This window comes from Mastigoproctus giganteus, chromosome 13 (genome assembly GCF_048544385.1).
Source record: "Mastigoproctus giganteus isolate SK-2022 chromosome 13, ASM4854438v1, whole genome shotgun sequence".
NCBI lineage: Eukaryota > Metazoa > Arthropoda > Arachnida > Uropygi > Thelyphonidae > Mastigoproctus > Mastigoproctus giganteus.
The window spans coordinates 153,425,751-153,443,954 of NC_143587.1; the positions used below are offsets into that span (position 1 = coordinate 153,425,751).

Genomic DNA, 18,204 nt, shown 5'->3' on the forward strand with positions numbered 1-18,204 from the left:
ATGGCAAATTATGGTCCATTTCCCTCAGCATGAATTGTTGGGGAGGCTTCCATCCTGCAGTGGGTTGATAATGGCTGCACTTTACCTTTTTTTTTTACCTTACTGCTGAAAATAAATAACAGTAGTCTTCTCTACTAGAGAAGTGTTATTTATTTGAAGTAATGCAATAGCAGCTATCTCGTTGTGAAGGCAACCAAAATATGAGATAGCTGCTATTGCATTAGCAGCTATCTCATATTGTGGGAACTACACTACATACGTAGTTCAAGTTTATGGGTTAACTATGGTGTATTTACACCGATACTATATAGTTAACTATCAAAACCCATAAGGATTATGCCCTGTGCATTTCATTTTCAAAAGATAATTTTACTATACTTCTATATACAGTAATATGATTTTAAAATTATTTAAATAATGTTATAAATTTACAAAGACTTAAAATGATTAATCAGAATGCACAATTAATTCTGGACTAAAAATCCTGCTTGTTATAAAAGGAACAGAAATATCTAAGAGAAATCTTATAGAATCAACCTTCATAGAAATGATACTCTAACTGTGTTATCCCCTCATTTTTTTTTCCTTACATAATTACTTTTTTCTTGGTTATGGATGGTTGTGGAGCTTCCCCTCCTGCTTCATATCCTGAGCTAATCAGCTACTGATGAAATGATATCCACAACTTCAGTTTCTCTATTTCTGATTCTTTGGTTTGGAACATCTAGGCCTTAATAGTCTTTCAAAGCTTAGGAAATACTGATGGAAAATTAGACATTGAAATAAGAATAAATAATAATAATACCCAATGCTTAGGCAACAATTATACATAAATTTTTCAAATTCCCTGAACAGCAAAATTCCCTAACATTTTCCATCTCTGTTTTTGTCCTTGCATAAGCAAGAATATTACAACTCCTCTGTAGAATATAAGGTAAAATGTTTTTTTTCAAATTTTGTATACAGAAAAATCCCAGGTATATACTTCTACCAATTATGAAAACCTTTATTAATAAAATAACTTTACCTATAAAAATGAACTGCTCCTTTCTCTAAATCTATAGCACATCCAATAACATCTCCAGTCAGCCAAGCCTGAAAATTTTTATTGAATACTTTAATAATTGTATTAAATTAAAAACTACACTCAGAAAAAAATAAAAATAAAGAAAACACAAAATATTTCCCTGAATAATTTTTAAAAAAAAAAAATCGCACATGAATTCCAATTTGTATATATTTCTACAAAACCTGATATCTGTTTAAAAGATAACATTTAATATGTGGTAGGACCAAAAAAGTTACAAGGCTGAATTAGTTAAAAATACCTCACCATCAAATAAGAGAAACTTATTTTAACCTAGAATATTTAGAATATTTCACAAAAATAAATCTTGCACATGCACCAAGATTTATTAGTGCATGTAAAGATAAAATTTTCATTTTTGTTGAAGAAATCAGCTGCCAAGACTGCAAAAATGACTGTTAAAACACAGTGAAAACAAAAGCAAAGATGAATGTAATAAAACTTATGATGCAAGGTGTGCAGGACCTTGCAAGTCAGTAAGTTACAAATGTATTCTCTCATACTAATAGTATTGTTTGGGTCAGTCATCCTATAGCAACTAAAGATGTAGCCCCTCAAGTTGGAATACTATATGGCTACTGCCAAGCCATCATATCCAATGAACAGATTATGTAACTATATGTAATGATTTTAGCAGCAGATCAGATGGAAACAAGAGAGCAATTTTTCTGATTATGATTCAGGTATTTCTAAAAACAATAGTGACAGAAGATGAAATGTGATGTTATCGTTATAACTCACACCAATCCTCTGAATGGAAGTCTCAACTCCAATATCTCCCATGAAGAAAAAAAATTCAGTTGACAAGTGTAATGGTAGTTATACTAGAGTATTTCTTACTATAAAGATCAAAATTCATATCAAGAGATCATCTTGTTAATAAGACTGAGTACTTAGAAATCACTCAATAGTTAAGAGACAGTCTGAAGGAAGAAACCTGTCTGTGGCAAAGAAATGTTGAAATTAATTCCATGACGATGCTCATGATAATCATGAACAATTATTTTTGCAACATTTCCAAACATCACCTAGTTCACAGAACATCCTCATTATTCACTTGACCATGCACATGTGATTATTTTTTCCTCAAAACTAAAGAGCTCATTAAAGGAACAACGATTTTAGAGTGAAACAAAAGTTGTGATATTTGCAGACAGTAAACAAAATGAAAGAACATTCATAAAAATGCCTTTTCTTGAAATTATATAAACAGGACTATTTCTGATGTGTGTGTATGTGTATTAAAGAACCCCATTTTGAATCATCAATAGTAGATATGAATGGTAATATTTATTAAAACTGCTATAATTCATTTGTTTTTCTAAAAGAAACCTTGAACTTTTAACAAAATTTAAATTCCTAAATTTAAATAATTAAGGAGAGGGGAATATTACATTCCAGGATTTTACTATGGAAAAAAAAAATGTGCAAATAGCCAAAGTTAGTTTTTTGAAAAATTCAACATAATTATCTGTAAATAGGGAAGGGGATGTCAGAAGTTTATCAAATTCTAACAGAGAGTGCAATGATTTCATGATAACTGATAGGAAAATGGAAAAGAAATTGTAGAATCTAAACATAAAAAAAAGTCACTTGGGATGGTATCTATCTATCTATCCAATTCCTTTTGCCCCTTTTTGACGTTTGTCTGCGAGAACCCTCAAGTCAAGACTTATAGTTTTCGATTCCTCTTCAGAAGAGCTTTCGAGTAATAATAATTTTGTGTTTGTTTGTTTGTTGTTTGGGGATTTTTTTGGCGCATGGGCGTCTATGGCCATAATGCACCATACATAGGTTAGTATTTATGCTATTTCTTTACGGATCGAGAGTCAGGAAACTGATTGTTGACTAGCTAAAGGAGGTGGTATACATTGATTGCTTTGAGAAAGTTAAAAATCTTTGAGACATCTGTTTTATTGCCCAAAAGTGAACTAAGCGTTAGTGGTTCTTCAGTTGAGGCTGGATTGAAGTGATTCTGGCGTTCTATTGCAAATTTTGTGCATTCCACAAGGATATGTTTCACTGAAAGCACTGTTTTACAGTGATCACACTGGGGGTGAATCTCCCCTCTTAAAAGGTAACCATGAGTAATATTAGTGTGACCTATACGGAGACGAGCTAGTATTACCTCCTGTTGTCGAATTGCACTGAGACTTGAAGGCCATTGCTCAAGATTTGGCTTGATACTTCGAAGCTTATTTTCAAGTTGTTTTTGCCACGTTGATTGCCACTGGTACATGCATTTTTTCTGTATTATTCGTCTATAGTCTTGATGTGAAACTCTCCACTGTACATCAGGTGGTAAGTCAGCCGCTTTTGCGGCATTGTCTGCTAATTCATTTCCTGGAATTCCCATATGTCCTGGGACCCAACAGAAATGTATGGTTCTTCCAAGCTCAGATAAGGTATATAAAGTGTTTGTTATTTCTTTTACGACTGGGTGGGTGATGTTCATGGTGTTTTCCAGGGCTTGAAGTGCACTTAGAGAATCAGAGAAAATTATACTGTTTTCAATATTGATTGCCAATAATTCGGCAGAAAATATACTGAACTCATGTGGCAGTTGGTAGGCCAATGTTATGTTCGGGAAAACTGCGGCGATTCCAACGTGGGTGTCATTCTTTGACCCATCTGTATGAACTACAACAAAGTTTGGAAACTGCTCCACCACTGCAAGGTATAATTGCAAGAAATTTACCTTATGTAGTGCAGATTTATCCCATTTATGAAGGTATTTATCACATAAAGGTGGAGTAATGCTCCACGGAGCAAGGAATAGTGGAGGGGTATTTGAGATATTATCAAAACTCAGATTAAGTTCTTCTAGAAGATGTCTTATTCTTATACCTAATGGTCGGTTAGCAGTAGGGCGGTTATGGTATAACCTGCTGTGTTGGGGGGTGAAAAGTAATTCCCAATTTGGGTGTTCAGGCATAGATCTTATTTTATATGCATAGCGTAATATAAGTTGTTGCCTTCTGATAGAGAGAGGGGGTTCGTGAGCTTCGGCATATAGACTATGTATTGGAGACGTGCGATATGCTCCTAGAGCAATGCGTATTGCACTATGATGGAGAGGATCAAGCCAGCGAAGGACACTAGGCCTTGCTGAGCTATACACTGGTGCCCCATAGTCAAGTTTTGATCTTATTAAAGATCTGTATAGCCGTAATAAGGTAAGGCGATCAGCTCCCCACTTTGTTGCTGAGAGAACCCGGATAATATTTAATTTTTGTTGGCAGGATGTTCTTAGTCTTTTAATATGTTCCAGGAATGTAAGTTTATGATCTAAGGTGATTCCTAAGAATCGTATGCTGGGTTGAACTGCTATTGGTTGTCCCTTCAGTTGTAGTTCCGGGTGTGGGTGCAATTTACGTTGTCGGCAAAAATGGATGCACAACGTTTTTTGAGAACAAAGCTGAAAACCATTGGTTTGTGCCCATGTACTGATCTTATTTATTGCCCCTTGTAACTGTCTCTCGATCGTATTCATGTTTTTCGCATGGCAAGAAATACTAAGGTCATCTACGAACAGTGCCTTATCGATAGTGTTTGGAAGTTGTTCAGCAATGGTGTTTATTGCAATTATAAAGAGTGTAGCACTAAGTACAGAGCCCTGGGGAACTCCTTCTTCTTGAAAAAATAGTTTGGAGAGCGAAGTTTTAAATCGAACCTGGAAAGTTCGCTTGTCTAGAAAGTTGCGTATGAAAATCGGGAGATGGCCCCGAAGTCCATGGCGGTGTAATTCGCGGAGTATTCCATACTTCCACGTGGTATCATAGGCCTTGCTGATGTCAAAGCAAACCATTACATGGTGTTCCGATCTAAGGAATGCATTCCGAATGGAATTTTCTAGTTTTACTAGTATATCTAGTGTTGATCTGTTCTGTCGAATGCCGAATTGTGCAGAATTTAAGAGATTGAAATTTTCCAGGTACCATATCAGTCGACGGTTCACCATCTTTTCCAGAATTTTGCAAAGGCAACTGGTCAAGGCAATGGGTCTATAGCTAGTAGGGTTTGTCGGATCTTTTCCTGGTTTAAGGAATGCAAGGACTGTAGCGTGGTGCCATTGTTCAGGGAATTTGTCTTCCCGGTAGAGCCTATTGAACAGATCAAGAAGTGACTGCAGTGATTCAGCACTTAATTCCTGTATCATCGAATAATGGATATTATCTGGTCCTACAGCGCTACGCCTAGATGTTGACAAGGCTCTATGTAGTTCGTGGATAGTGAATGGTAAGTTATATTGTTCTTCTGCTTTTGAAGAAAAGTTTAGCTTTTGTTTTTCTGAATTTGCTTTGAATCTTCTGAAGGCTGGTATGTTACTTTCTGTTGCTGATGTTTTGGCAAAAGTTTCTCCTAGTATATTGGCAATTTGGGTAGGGTCAGAAATGTTCTGCCCTCTCGATTCCATGATAGGCTGAGGTGTCGTTTGATATTTACCACTCATTTTCCTGATTGTTTTCCAAATTTTGTGTGTGGGAGTTGCTTGATTGATGGTTGAAGTGAATCGAATCCAAGCGGCCTTTTTATTACTGCGTCTAACATACCTGGCTCTTGCTCTAACGCGTTTAAACTGAATGAGATTAGCTGTGGTTGGATAGCGCCTAAAAGTATTCCAAGCTTTATTTTGGTCTCTTTTTGCTGCACGGCATTCGTCATTCCACCATATTTTTGGGTGTACAGGTAATTTTGAGGAGGATTTTGGTATAGCTTGTCCTGCTGCGTGTAGTATAGTTTTTGTGACATACTCAACCGCTTCCCTGGTTGGGGATTTTTGTATAATTTCAGGATCCACTTTAGCTAAATTTTTATACATCTCCCAGTCTGCTTTATCAATTAGCCACCGAGGAATTCTAGTAAGATGATAAGAGGGTTTATTTAGTAATTCAATTGTAATGGGAAAGTGATCACTATGCAGTGGATCATTGTTTGCCGTCCACTTTAGAGTAGGATACAAAGTTGCAGAACAGATAGACAGGTCTATTGCAGTATATGTTCCAGAAGGAAGGTGAACATAAGTAGGTGACCCGTCATTTAGAAGGAGAAGGTTGTTATCATCTAAACATTTTTCAATTAGTTTTCCTCTTTGGTCAATATTGTTGTTACCCCATAGTGTGTGATGACCATTTAAGTCTCCCAGAATGAGGAAAGGTGTGGGGAGTTGAGCTATGAGGTTGTTTAGATCATTTTGTTGGATGGAAAAGCTTGGTGGAATATATAAGGAGCAGATTGTAATATGGATGTCAGCAGCTACACGGACCGCTATTGCCTCGAGGGGAGAGTTCAGTAAGACCTGTTTGACAGGAACATATGGGTTTGTTATGACAGCTACACCGCCATGTGCAGTATTTTGATCGGTTCTATCTTTTCTAAAGATATTGTAATAAGACAGTTTTGGTGTGTCTTGTGGTTTGAAATACGTCTCTTGGAGGCAGAGACATATTGGTGTGTATTTAGAGGTAAGGTCGTATAGGTCATCAATATTGGCACGGAAACCACGACAATTCCATTGGATTATTGTGTTCATTGTTTATCTCTAGTTAAACTTTCCGCGCGTTTTCTTGTTGCTGAGGTTCTCTGTTTTTCACTCTTGTGTTTTTCACTGTTTCACTGTTTTTCACACTTTTTGTCTTTCTTTCGAAAGTAGGGCCTTTCTGTTTCCATGTCTTCTTCTACAAAAATGTGTAGGACCGGGTCATCTGAGGGTATTTCCTTATTATCCATTTCCTGTTGGTGAGCAGAAGTTACGATTTGTTTTTCTTTGTGCCCTTCATCCGGGGAGTGGGGATTTTCGATTGGTATAGAAACAGGCGTATTGACTGCCTGAGTTTGAGTTGCATCGAACAGTGTTTTTACATAGTTCAAGAAAGATTCTTTTGGGGGTACTGTTAGTTCAGTTTGGGATGCGGTTGATTGGAATTTTTTGGTGATTTGAGCATACGTAGATCTATTTGCAAGGTTTGGTGGTGAGATATTTCGCTTAGCTTCTTGATACGACACGTTATGATTGGTTTTATAAATCTGAATAAGTTTCTCAGTTTTCCAGCGTTCACATGTTCTAGCGTAAGCGGGATGATCTTTTTTGCAGTTTGGGCATATCGGTTGGGGTGCAGTACAGGCTTCGCAGTTGTGTTCAACTGACCCGCACTTTGCACAAGCAGGAGTTCCCCGGCAAGCTGTCTGGGAATGTCCGTACTTCTGACATCGGAAACACCATAGGGGATTAGGAATATAAGGTCTGACATTGGGAGAGTAGTTAATGATCACTGTCAAGCTGAGCTTCTTCAGAGAGACCTAGATAGACTTCAGGAATGGTCAGAAAAATGGCAGCTGTGCTTTAATCCAACAAAGTGTAAGGTATTACACCTGGGAAACAGTAATCCCAAAAAAACGTATTCACTTGGTGGAGTTCAACTAAACCCAGTACTGGAGGAAAGGGACTTGGGTGTTACGATACGGTCAGACATGAAATTCTCTGAGCATTGTAAACAGGTTGCAAGGAAGGCCCATGGTGTCCTATCAATGATCTATCGAACTTTTGCAAGTAGAGATAGGGACGTGATAATCCCATTATATAAGGCTTATGTTAGACCACACTTGGAATACTGTGTTCAAGTATGGAGACCGCACCTGAAGAAAGACATCGAGCTTCTTGAAAGGGTGCAAAGAAGGGTAACTCGCCTGGTGAGATCGGCAAAAGGGCGTCCGTATGAAGAAAGACTTCGAATATGTGGGTTGCAGAGTTTGGAAACTAGACACCTTAGAGGAGATTTGATTGAGGTGTTTAAGGCTCTGAGAGGCATCAGTAAAATGAATGAGGACAAAATTTTCAAGATTATAAATGATGCTAGAACTAGGGGACATAAATTCAAGTTACGGGGGGAAATGTTTAGATTGGATTGCAGGAAGTTCTATTTTAGCCAGCGAGTTATAAATTACTGGAATAAGTTGCCTTCATGGGTGGTAGAGGCCGACAGTTTGGGGAAATTCAAAGGTCATCTGGATAGTACTTTCGGGTAAGGGAAGCACATAGGATGATAGGTTTAATTTCCTTTTTATTTATTTTTTATTTTATTAATTATTATTATTTAGTTATTTATTTTTATTTTTTTGTTTTTATCATTGTTTTGTTCGGATTTATTTTTTTTAATTTTATTTTATTTTTTTATTTTTTTTTTTTTTTTTGGCTGGTGCAGCATAAGCCATAGGCTTTCTTGCACCATGCGGCCGTTACTAATACTAATACTAATACTAATTGCAGACCAGATATCCAGCCTTAATGGATGCTGGGCGATGTGGTGTATTAAAGGTAAGAATGAGATTACGTGTAGGAGTCAGAACTCCTTCTTTTCTGGTGGAAATTCTCTTGACCTGTATAACGCCTTCTTCTTTAAGTTCTTCAAGCATCTCCTCTTCGGACACATCTATTAAATCCCAATCAGAGATCACTCCTTTAGAGGTGTTCAGTGATCTGTGGGGTGTCACAGTAACTGGTATTCCAGCAAAGAGATTAATATTCAAAAGCCGCTCTGAGTGTTTACTATTAGAGGTCTCGATCAGAATATCTCCTGACCTAAGTCTTTTTACAGACTTAGGAGTTCCAGCTCTGCTTTCTAATTCCTTCTGTACCCTAAATGGTGAGATTTTGCCAATTGCATTTTCACCAGTTGAGTGCATGATCAGGAAAGCTGGAGTAGGATAGATGTCAGAGTCAGTTTTCTGCCGTTTTGAAGTTCCTGAAATAGAACTATCTTTCTTTTTTGTTGACTGGGGTGCATCTGGCAGCCCAGATAAGTCCGAGTTTGATTTACTCATGACGTGCTCTTTTTGGCCCCGGGAGATTACCTTTTTCTCCCAGGTTACCAGCCCCGCCACGTGGAGGCAAGAGCGGTGCCGCCTAGTGACCCGAGCGAAGAGAAGGTTAGTATTAACGAAAAATAAAAAAGGGGGTTAAAGAAAGGTGCTTTCCTTTCTGGGTTATATAAATTGAAAGATCTATTTAATTATAATGCTCAAGAGTTAACGGACTTGCGAAACTCAGGAGAAACGTATTTACAGTAAAGCGTATCAGATAATCACTATGAAAGGGCGCTGTGGTCACTAATATCGCTTGGCACTCGGGGCCAATAATTTTGTGTGTGTAGATTTAGCGGAGTTTGAGTTAGGTTAGAATTTAATTTTTTAACTTTAGCCATGGAAAGCTGGATATTCCAGTAACGGCTTATTCCATCCCCCATCCATCCCATCTATTGCCTCCAGCTATGGCTAGCGAAGGTCAAACAACCACAGCAACGGAACCTACAGCTACTGCCAACAGTGACCAAGACAACGGAAGCCACACCCTGCGACAACAGGTGAATACCTCAAGGTCCAAAAGGTCAGTAACTGTTAATACTTATGCTAATGCCATATCTAATGGATTATACTTGACGCCAGCAAAAACCCCCTCTCTCCCGACCAACAATAGTACATATGCGGTCGAACAACGCTCTTACAAATGAAGCAACCGCTATTACTTCCCGGGAAAATGGAATAGTAATTTTCGCTACCAAGGAAAACACCCCCTTAGAGCAGTACCTTACAGCGATCGCGGAGAAAGTACCACCGAAAAATATTACCCACGCATCCCTTGTGGCGGGAACTGTGCAAGTGTATTTCAGCCACACCTCATGGGCGCAAACTATCCTGCAAAATGGAATAGACATCGGTCTTCATCACCTAGAAGCGGCGCCAATTGCCTTAGCACCAATGAAAGTTACAATTTCAAACGTCCCACCTGAAATCTCTCATCAATTTCTGAGAGGAATTTTATCCAAATACACACACTCTGCAGCAACCACGAAACCAGAATTTTCGCATTTAAAAAGCTTCCGCAGGCAAGCACTTATGCACTTTGCCAACAATGACACAGCAAACATCCCAAAACTCATCAACACCGATCTAAACGGAATAATTTACACCTTCTATATCTCCATTTCCTCACAATGTTTCTTCTGCCACAAAGAGGGTCACATCAGGAAAAACTGCCGCATATCTCTAACTCTTCTGAAAGTAATACCGAAATTCAGGCGTCACCAACCTGGGTCAGGCCAGATGCACAAAGTGAGCTGACTGTTGGAGATAATGGGGATGCTGAAGAAACTGTCAAACAGTCTGAGATGCTTCCCAAACCAAACTCTTCAGAAAAAGAAAATTCAAAGACCACAAAAGACCAGGACGCAATCCCTTCAGGAGACCGACCAACCGAAACAAGAGTTTTATCTCGGAATCAACCCCCAAGGCAGACCATGTCCAAAGTCACAAAACAGAAGAAGACAGGCAGGAAAAGAGCAAACCGCTAACAAAAACAACAGGAGCAACGAAAATAAATACAGAACACCACAGAAGACAAATGGTCAGATTTCAAATAAGTCCATCATACCACCAAGTATGGAAATAAATAAACAGCTACAAACCACTCACGACCCAAATGAAGAAGAACCCGAATTTCTGGGCACTGAAGAAGAGACCAACAGTGATTCTCATGATTCAAGTGATTCAGAGGACGAGGAAAGCGATTTTCCCTACACTAAAGGTCCTTTAACTGTGGAAAAACTACGCTCCTTTCTACGGGAAGTACGCGGCTCCCCACAGAAGCTGGTGACAGCTCTGAAGTTCACCTCTAACATACCCGAGCTGATCTCACAACTTACAGATCCGCGTTCCAAACTAAAAGAAAAAAAGGACAGGGCAGATGTGAATAGATCCAAGCGCCTGTACTACTTGATTAATGGGATCGAACAGTAATACCATCAATCAGGATGTTAACCGCCCCAAAAACTTGCAAAACCCTTACCTTTATTCCCGCAGATAATGCTGACACTTAGCATGCTATCACTTAATGCAAGAGGATGCGCCTCTGCATTGCGCAATAAGCTGACCCTTCACCAGGTACAACGGTATCATGCTGACCTACTCTTCCTACAAGAAACAAATATTAAAACAGACACAAGGCCATCCTTGAAATGGACAGATTGGCCATACGTATTCCATCATTCTCCAACACAACAACACCTTGGAGCTTGTTTGTTTATTTTGTTTTTAGGAGCAGTAGCAACTAAGGCCATATTGCTCCGGGATATGCGGTGGTCATTCCCTGACCTTTCCGCATCTTCCGTATTTGGTGGTGACAGGCTTGAACCCCAGTCTAATCAAGAAGCGTGTGCTATGCACTGCTGCTCCTTCCCACCTGGCTACGGAGGCGCCTCACCATGGAGCAAGAGTGAGGGTCGGCCTTCATCATAAGTCTGCCTGCAAGCTCAATGTGATAGCAGAGATCGCTGGCTACGCAATTTACGTCCGCCTGGATACACCCCAGAAGGAAACCCTGCACCTTTTTAACATCTACAGGCCACAGCAGGACAGACTTGCTATTCAAATAACCAACTTCATACAAAGCCACCTCTCTACTATAGATCAAGAACACATCATCCTTGCTGGCGACTTCAACTGCACTCTTGACCCAGAAATGGACAGAGCACGATGCACTGAGCACCGCACAACATTAATCAACAACCTGCAGGCCTTGATAAACAACAATGAACTGGTCGACGTATTTAGACACCAGCACCCAGAAGAAAAGTCCTACACCTGGAGATCAGCAAATACAGCATCTGAAAGACTACCTTACCAAGCCTGACTGGACAAATACTACATCCCAAAACACACCATCCCCCTGGTCAGAAGCATCACACATTTGCCATCTTATATCTCAGATCATTCCTTTATCAAATTACAGATCTCCTTCTCACCCAATCACTACAAAAGTGGAGGTGCTTATTGGATGTTCAACAATAGTCTTCTTCAAGACAAGGAATACATCTCTAAGCTGCAAGACCTGATATCCAATCTTGCCCAATCCAAAGACAGATTGGAGCCCATGAACACATGGTGGCCTAGATTTAAAAGTCAACTGAAATCATTCTCGCAAACCTACAGCCATCAGAAAAGTCAACAAAAGTGTAATAACCTTCAACTTGAGCAAAGGCTGAAAAATCTCCCATCTGATAGTCAGACCTATCAGTCAACACTACAAGCCATACAAACCCACTTAGAACACTCTGCAAAAGGCGCCCTACTCAGATCGAGATACACCCACATAAATCTATCTGATGCCCTGACCAAATACTTTTTCTCATTAGAAAGCAGACATCAGAAAGCAACCACCATCACTGCCATTCAGCTGCAAAACAGAAACATCACTGAAGACCTAGAGGAAATCTTCTCTGAAGTAACAAGATTTTATAGAGAAATTTACAGTTCTCAAGAAACCTCTACAAAGGCAATGGAGGAAATCCTTTCAGGACTTAAAAAAATCTCCCATACGGCCCAATGCAGTATGGAGAAACAAATCACCCTACAAGAACTAACAGCAGCATGCAAAGCCCTTTCCAAAAATAAATCACCAGGTCTGGACGGACTGACTTCTGAATTCTTCCAAACGTTTTGGGATCAAATGGGAGTGCTACTCTTTCGAATGCTTGAAGAAGCTCAGTCCCATGGACTACCAGCTTTGGTCACCACCACTGTCGCTCAACTGATTCCCAAGAAAGGGGATCGCACCAATTTACAAAACTGGCACCCAATTTCCTTAATGAATATGGACTGTAAAATCATTTCCAAAGCCATCGCCAATAGATTAAGAGCCACTCTCCCTGATATCATCGATCACCAACAAACATACTCTGTACCTGGAAGATCGATTCACGACAATCTACATCTGATCCGAGACCTCCTCTCCACTGCAAACAGCCAAAGAGAATTCCTAGCACTAATTAGCCTTGATCAGAAAAAGGCATTCAACACAGCGTTGAACACAGCTACCTATTTCAAACCTTGAAAGCCTTTGGATATGGACCCTACATCATCGAAACAATCCATCTGCTATACAAGGAAGCCAAATTCTGCCTGAAACTGAACAACCAGCTCACCTGCTACTTTTCGTATTCCAGAGGGATAAAACAAGGCTGCCCACTCTCTGGACAACTCTACACAATTGCCATAGAACCATTCCTTAATAAAATTGCCACCAGTATACAATCCCGATGAACGCTGCTACCAGAACCCCACCTAAATATAACCTACTCAGCATACGCAGATGACGTCACAATTGCAATACGCCACGAGAGTGAATTTGAAGTCATTCAAAAGGCTCATGATCTCTATGCTCAAGCATCAGGTGCAAAACTCAACAACTATAAGACCAGCAGCCTGTGGGCTGGCAACTGGAAAACTAGAACCAACTCCCCCATCCAATGCACATGGTCCAGCGAGGGACAGAAATACCTAGATGTGTACCTCGGCAATACCCTCCTTTTCTCCCAGAAGAACTGGCTCGAATTGCTGAGTTGTTTCAACAAAGTACTCGGGAAAGGGAGAAGCGTGTGCGCCACATCTTCGCTGAGAGGTTGAGTGCTTGTGGTCAATCATATGGCGGCAAGCATTCTCTGGCACACCTTCAAAATTCTCACTCCACCTGTTGACTTCCTCCACCAAATCCAGGCATCTGTCCGAAGCTTCCTTTGGAACAAAACCAACTGGATGTCCTGCTCCAAACTTAGCCAGCCACTTACTCATGGGGGTCAAGGGTTGGTCTCTCTTGACGACAAAATCACAGCATTCCAGATCACCTTTCTTCTTAAGACGCTGCAAACAAAATACCCACATTCCGACACTACGGATAAACTACTAGCAATAGCCACTAGAGGACAATCTCTTTCAACAATATTGAGAATGGATATAGCACCAGCACCACTCAAACTACCGCCGTTTCATAGAGATACACTATACTGCTGGAAAAAGTTAAACCTTCACCATAATCTTGAGAGAATATCCCTTCCCGGAATACTTTCAGAACCGCTCTTCTACAATAAAAGAATAATAGAACCTGCAAATGATTTCCTTCTTTCCTACGTGGAACTGGGCAGGAATAAGAACCATAGGCGACCTCCTGACACCTCCTTGAATGGAAAGGATCAGAAGATTTGCCCATTAAAACCATAAATGCAAAGCAGCAACACAGGCATCTAAAATCAGCGATCACACAAGCTCTTCCAGATATCACTACAACTAAAGGGATTGGAAATGTCACTGGATCCTCACCTACACCAACCTTCATCATCACATCACCAGAAGACACGGTACCTCTGTCTCCTGCACCCTCCAAAAAAGCCTATCAGCTAATCATGTCTCGCCATACAACCACGATTTTCCCGTCATCCACCTGCCAAGCTGTCCCTACACCCCTCTCCACTCGCCACAAGCCACCATCAAACTTTCAGTGGAACCTTCCGTACAGGACGAAATGTTCCAAATTGGATGCAGACATCCAGTGGAGACTGTGGCACAACATCCTTCCCACCCCAGTCAAGCTACAAATCTTCGGGTTACGCTCCTCAAACTGCTGCCTCTTCTGCGCCATTCCAGGTACCCTGGAACACACATACCTGGCGTGCCCTGTGAACAAGGAACTCGTCAAATACGCTTTGGATGCAGCAAAGCTTGCCTGCAACCACGCCCACACTCCGGAGGACTACTGGTACCTACTTCACTCTGAGCAGACAGCACACACCACCTGCAACTTCCTATTCATTGCAGCCAAGGCCGTACTACTTCTACTTGAAGCACACAAGAAGCAGTGACGACGTGCCTCCTGTCGACAAATTGGCACAACATCTGAAGTGGAGCCTATGGAGGAAGTTGCAGAGCAGACTTCTACTCGAATTCCACTGCAAAACACCAGAAACTGTGGATCATCTTAACAGCGAATGGAACAGTGGCGGTCACCTCTGCACCATCACTGAACAGTCCATCACCTTCAACGTGTGACACTTAATATGAGAATGATCCAATGCCAAGAAATTGTTTTCTTAATTCCTGAAATTGAAATGTTGAAACGTTTGTATTTCATTCTAAAAAGTTTTCTTTATCTTTCCTTTTTTGCTTTTGTACATAGAATGTAAATAGTTGTTGTTGAAAATGTATCTACTGTTCAGGTTTTAATAAAAAAAAAAATAAAAAATAAAATATCTATCCAATTTAAGGGAGGCAGCAAAGGATAAGCAAATTCTTAACCATAATTATGAGATCATCTGTGGATTCAGGGGAGGTCCCAGTGGACTGGAGATGTGCAAATGTATCCTCAATTCACAGAGGGAGATCAAAAGGTGACATGAGTAATTATAGACCTGTTAGTTTAACTTCTGTTCCAAGGAAAATAATGGAGTCACTGGTTAAAGTAATGTAGGACCATCTAAACAGGAGTGCAGTCCTGGATTTGTTAAGGGGCAACCTTGTCTGAATAAATCTGATTAGATACTATGAGGCAGTAATCAAGGAACTGGAGAAAAAAAGTAATTTTTATATCATATATTTAGATTAAAGAAAAGCTTTTGATGCTGTTGCACATAAAAGGCTGTTATTTGGGTTTTTTTTTTTTTTTTTAGGAGCATTAGCAACTAAGGCCATATTGCTCCGGGATATGCGGTGGTCATTCCCTGACTTTTCCGCATCCTCCGTATTTGGTGGTGACGGGCTCAAACCCCGGTCTAATCAAGAAGCATGTGCTACACACTGCTGCTCCTTCCCACCTGGCTACGGAGGCGCCATAATAAAAGGCTGTAATATGAATTGGAACAGTATGGCATTAAGGGCAAGTTACCACTTTGGATAAAGGGGTTGTTCAGTGGGAGAAGACAGAGTAGTTATAAATGGATACTACTCTTGTAATAATACTATTAGTGAAGTCCTTAAGAGTTTAGTGCTGGCACCTTACAATTTACAATTGTTTATTAATGAAACTGATGAAGGCATATCAAGTTTACTATCTAAGTTTGCAGATGACACAAAGGTTAGCAGGATGGTTAATGACAAGAATCATAGCATAATACTGCAGCAAGACTTAGATAAATTTGGCAGGTGGGCTGAGAAATAGCAATTAAGGTTTAATACTGGTATAGGGGGGATTGAAAAGTTCATGGCCTGAACATGAAATGGTAGCGATACAGTGTTAAAAAGTTCTGTACTTAATGGATAACACTTCAAATAGCAACCTACCCAGTTTCATGCAGTTTCAATAATCAACTTTTTTAATTACAGGTCCTGAAATCAACAAAGTTGTGGGAATGAGAAAAGATGGACAAAATCATGAAGTTATCCAATACACAGTTATTCCAAAAGGACTAATACCAAAAGCAATCATGAGGATATGGTTACAACATTGGGGAATAATGCCCATTCCCATTTCATGGTTAAGAAGTGGACAGTGGAATTTAAATAAGGGAGGGGGAGGCTGGAAGATGACCCACGCTGTGGAAGACCTGAAATATCCACCACTCCAAAAGTTGTAGTTGTTGACAGTGAGTAGGATTCATGTGTTGAATGATCAACTAGTGACAGTTTGTTACATTTTCAGTGTCTTGGCCACCTTATTTGAATGTGAGTACCATAATACTACCCCGGGGGCTCACATCTGGTGAGTATGGGCTTGGCAAACCCAGGGTCCTGAGCTGGATATCATCATTCTTCTCTTTCTTGGTGATGCCTTCTACTTCTCTCTCTCTCTCTCTCTCTCACACACACACACACACACAGGGGGTAACTCGGGAATTTTTTTTTGGCTGGTGCAGCATAAGCCTCAGGCTTCCTTGTACCATATGGCTAATAATAATAATAATAATAATAATAATAATACCAGAGGTTCTTGCTATGAAAAAACATGTCAGCATGACACATCCCTAAAGTTATCGACAGCAAATCGAAAATGCACTGTTTGAACACATCTGCTTGAAAAACAATGCAAATGTTCCCTTATCAAGTTAAGTGAGCATTTGCATCAGTTAAATGAACATTAGCATCATTTTCAAGCAGATCCAGCAAATTTCCATGCAGTGTTCATGACCAGGGACAAGATGAGGTTAATCACTTTCAGCCAGAGACAAAGGAGTAGTCCAAATACAGTAGAGTTGATAATCTGAACTAATTAAGTAGGTCGGACTTCCGATTTGTTCATTTTCACTTTTATCAAAAATACCATTCTGGAAACTAAAATAAAAAGATTAGTAAGTTTAGAAATAAATACACTAAGTTGTACTTATGTATTTTTATTCATAGGTAACAAAATAATTTTCAGCCACAATAACACATATGTATAGGCCTTTAATGAAAATAACTTATTTTTTGCTGCAGCATTTTTGAACTTCGTTTCTTTATTGCCAGATCTTTCACTCTTTTCAGCAAGAGTAGTTGTTTTGGACAGCATTTAATTTGTTGATCGTTTGTCGATTCATCATTGTTTTTTTGTCAATTTTCACATATCATTTAATTTTGTTAATTGGTAAGGTAATAAAAGTGTAAATTGGTGCTTTATATCTTCATTTTTATAGCCTTTTTGATAATATTTTATTAGAATTGCCATTTAATAGAATCAAAATTTAATTTGCAAACATGATCACAATAACCAGCATTTACTGTAATTATTTTATGGCACCAGCATAAAAAAATAAACAAATGCTGGCTCATTCGGAATACCAATGTTTCAAATTATTAGCATTTATATTTTTGATGCGCTACTGTAGTAGAAACAGAGCTTCTTCCACTTTAAAGAAAGCCAAGTTAATTCCTTCTGCTGGCAAAGGTTACAGTGCCAGTTTTTGGGATGCTGGTGGAGTATTGCTAGTGGATTATCTTCAGAAATGCCAGACAGTCACAGGTGCATATTACATGAACCTTGTGAAGTGTTTGGGTGAAAACATCAAAGACAACTGCCAAGGAAAACAGCAAAGGAGTCTTTTTCTAACAGGACAATGAGTCAGCTCAAAAGTCTGTTATTAACATGGATGCACTGCACGAGTGCAGCTTTATGTTCATGCAGTGCAAGTACAGACAAATCATCTGACTCCAAACAATGTACAAGATCTTGACCAGCTGCATAACCAAGAAGATATAAGACCACTTGAAGAGACAAAACCTCATCGCCAAGCAACAGAAGGGATGCAAGCAGATGAGCAAAGGATGCAAGGAGCAACTAACCACTGATGTAGCAGTTAAGGAGCAAGCCTACAAGAAACACCACA

The 18,204-nt window shown here is 39.6% G+C and overlaps 1 protein-coding gene across 1 annotated transcript in view; it reads right to left on the reverse strand.

Annotated features, from left to right (window-relative positions):
* The window catches only part of Kpc1 (Kip1 ubiquitination-promoting complex subunit 1), a 534,039-nt gene that overhangs the window by 381,601 nt on the left and 134,234 nt on the right, over positions 1-18,204 (reverse strand). The window contains exon 8 of the mRNA XM_090388154.1: positions 1,028-1,095. Coding sequence (XP_090244280.1) covers positions 1,028-1,095 — 68 coding nt within the window. The remainder of the gene's footprint in view (positions 1-1,027; positions 1,096-18,204) is intronic.